Genomic DNA, 2458 nt, shown 5'->3' on the forward strand with positions numbered 1-2458 from the left:
TACAAAGACGGAAAAAATGTCCCTTTCCAGAAATCATTCCAGTGAAAAATCACAAAAGTAAATAAATTAGTCTGAAACAGATAAAACGAGAACTCGACTTAAAAAAAAAAAGAGTACAACATAACATATTTACAACGCCAAGAGAAATAAACTATTTTCTTTCCTCGTTAAATATGATCCAGAGTGTACTTCTTTATTACTTCAATAACAACACTCTAGAATGGAGGAGGGACTGCCTCTAGGTGGCGCTGTGTGGAGCACTCTCTCTTGGTGAGGCTGTACATGCAGATGAGAGGAAGAGGCTTGGCCCTTGTTGCTCTGGTGCTGCTCTTCTGGGTCTGAGAGTTCCAGGACAGAATGGAGGAGTCTAGAGAGAGTGTGTTTGGGAGCAGAGCAGGCTGTCTGCAGAATGGGACGGCTGCAGACCAAGGTTGTCTGCAGACCAGGTTTATCTGCAGACGCAGCACGCTCAGATGGCTAACTGCAGCTTGGTCAGGTTCCTCTGGTGCATGTTATGGTGGCGGACCAGCTCATCGGACCTGGCAAACTTTTTCTGACAGTTGGGCCATCGACAGTTGAACGGCTTCTCACCTGGGAGTTGGAGAGAGGGAGGGAGAGAGGGAGGGAGGGAGGGAGGCACAGGAGAAAGAGGGCTGTTAACGTACCAGGTAAAAGCACAACTAATGGCGAGGAAGAGACTAATTCAAATGCCCATGATAACTAACGATAACTAATAACAGAAAGGTAGTTAACATTTTACAATTTAAATCCAGTTTGATGAGTGAAAACATTGGCCTATCATCGGTACGTGGATATACTGTACCACTCTTATTATGCTCTACTGACTAATCATAAAAAAGGGTGTAATGATGTCATTGTAACGTAATAACTATGTTATTATAATGTAACAACTATGTAATTATAATGTAATAACTATATTAGTATAGCATCACAACTATATTAGTGTAGCATAATAACTATATCAGTATGACAAAATAACTATGCCATTATAACATATTAACTACGTTATTATACAGTAACAACTGTCTTATTACCATGTACTAGGCAGATTAGGAGACACTGTAAAGTAGGTGTGGAAAAATAAAAGTTTACGCACTTGTTTTACCTGTATGAGTCCGGGTGTGGGTCTTAAGGTGGTCAGAGCGCGAGAACTTTCTCTGACAGGTCTCGCACTGGAAAGGTTTGAGCCCTAGGCACACACAGAGGAGAGAGGAGGAGTAGAGTAGAGGCCTAGGCACACACAGAGGAGAGAGGAGGAGGAGGAGAGTAGAGGCCTAGGCACATACAGAGGAGAGAGGAGGAGTAGAGTAGAAGCATAGGCACATACAGAGGAGAGAGGAGGAGTAGAGTAGAGGCCTAGACACACACAGAGGAGAGAGGAGGAGGAGGAGAGTAGAAGCCTAGACACACACAGAGGAGAGAGGAGGAGAATAAAGGCCTAGACACATACAGAGGAGAGAGGAGGAGGAGAGTAGAGGCCTAGACACATACAGAGGAGAGAGGAGGAGGAGAGTAGAGGCCTAGACACATACAGAGGAGAGAGGAGGAGGAGAGTAGAGGCCTAGACACATACAGAGGAGGAGGAGAGTAGAGGCCTAGACACATACTGAGGAGAGTGGAGGAGGAGAGTAGAGGCCTAGGCACATACAGAGGAGGAGGAGAGTAGAGGCCTAGACACATACAGAGGAGAGAGGAGGAGGAGAGTAGAGGCCTAGACACATACAGAGGAGGAGGAGAGTAGAGGCCTAGACACATACAGAGGAGAGAGGAGGAGGAGGAGAATAAAGGCCTAGACACATACAGAGGAGAGAGGAGGAGGAGAGTAGAGGCCTAGACACATACAGAGGAGAGAGGAGGAGGAGAGTAGAGGCCTCTAGACACATACAGAGGAGAGAGGAGGAGAGTAGAGGCCTAGACACACACAGAGGAGAGAGGAGGAGGAGGAGAGTAGAGGCCTAGACACACACAGAGGAGAGTGGAGGAGGAGAGTAGAGGCCTAGGCAGGAGTGAATCCATTCACCCAGAAAAGGGTAGTGTGTTAAGTGTGCACTATGAAGTGTGTAGTCGTGTGTAGTACAAACAGTGTAGTGAGTGTGTGTAGTGATTTGACCGCCTTATTTTTACCAGGGTAAATCGGTAAGATTAACCACCTGGGTGTAGTCGTGGAAGGTGGACATTACAGAGAGGGGTCACACGCAGAGAGACGGACGGATCCCCGGCAGAGGAGGGAGACATAAGAGTTACAGGGAAAGAGAGATGGAGAGAGTGATGGAGATAGAGAGAGTGATGGAGAGAGAGAAAGAGAGATAGAGAGAGTGATGGAGAGAGAGAAAGAGAGGGGGCAAACCTGTGTGTCTTCTCTGGTGTCTCTTCAGCTGATCAGACCTGGAGAAACGTCGTCCGCAGTCTGTGAAGTCACACTGGTAGGGCTTCTCAC

The 2458-nt window shown here is 46.9% G+C and overlaps 1 protein-coding gene across 4 annotated transcripts in view; it reads right to left on the reverse strand.

The window, feature by feature from the left end:
* Window positions 1-469: 469 nt before the first annotated feature.
* Window positions 470-2458, reverse strand: part of wt1a (WT1 transcription factor a) — a gene marked incomplete at both ends in the record, with an annotated part of 27437 nt that continues 25448 nt past the window's right edge. For 3 of the 4 annotated variants that reach the window (XM_080544899.1, XM_080544898.1, XM_080544896.1), the window contains 3 exons: window positions 470-591; window positions 1118-1210; window positions 2369-2458. In XM_080544899.1, the coding sequence (XP_080401025.1) occupies window positions 470-591; window positions 1118-1210; window positions 2369-2458 (305 nt within the window). The remainder of the gene's footprint in view (window positions 592-1117; window positions 1211-2368) is intronic. The other variant, XM_080544897.1, reaches the window with a different exon arrangement.

This window comes from Nansenia antarctica (assembly GCF_963989245.1).
Source record: "Nansenia antarctica genome assembly, chromosome: 14".
Lineage (NCBI taxonomy): Eukaryota > Metazoa > Chordata > Actinopteri > Argentiniformes > Microstomatidae > Nansenia > Nansenia antarctica.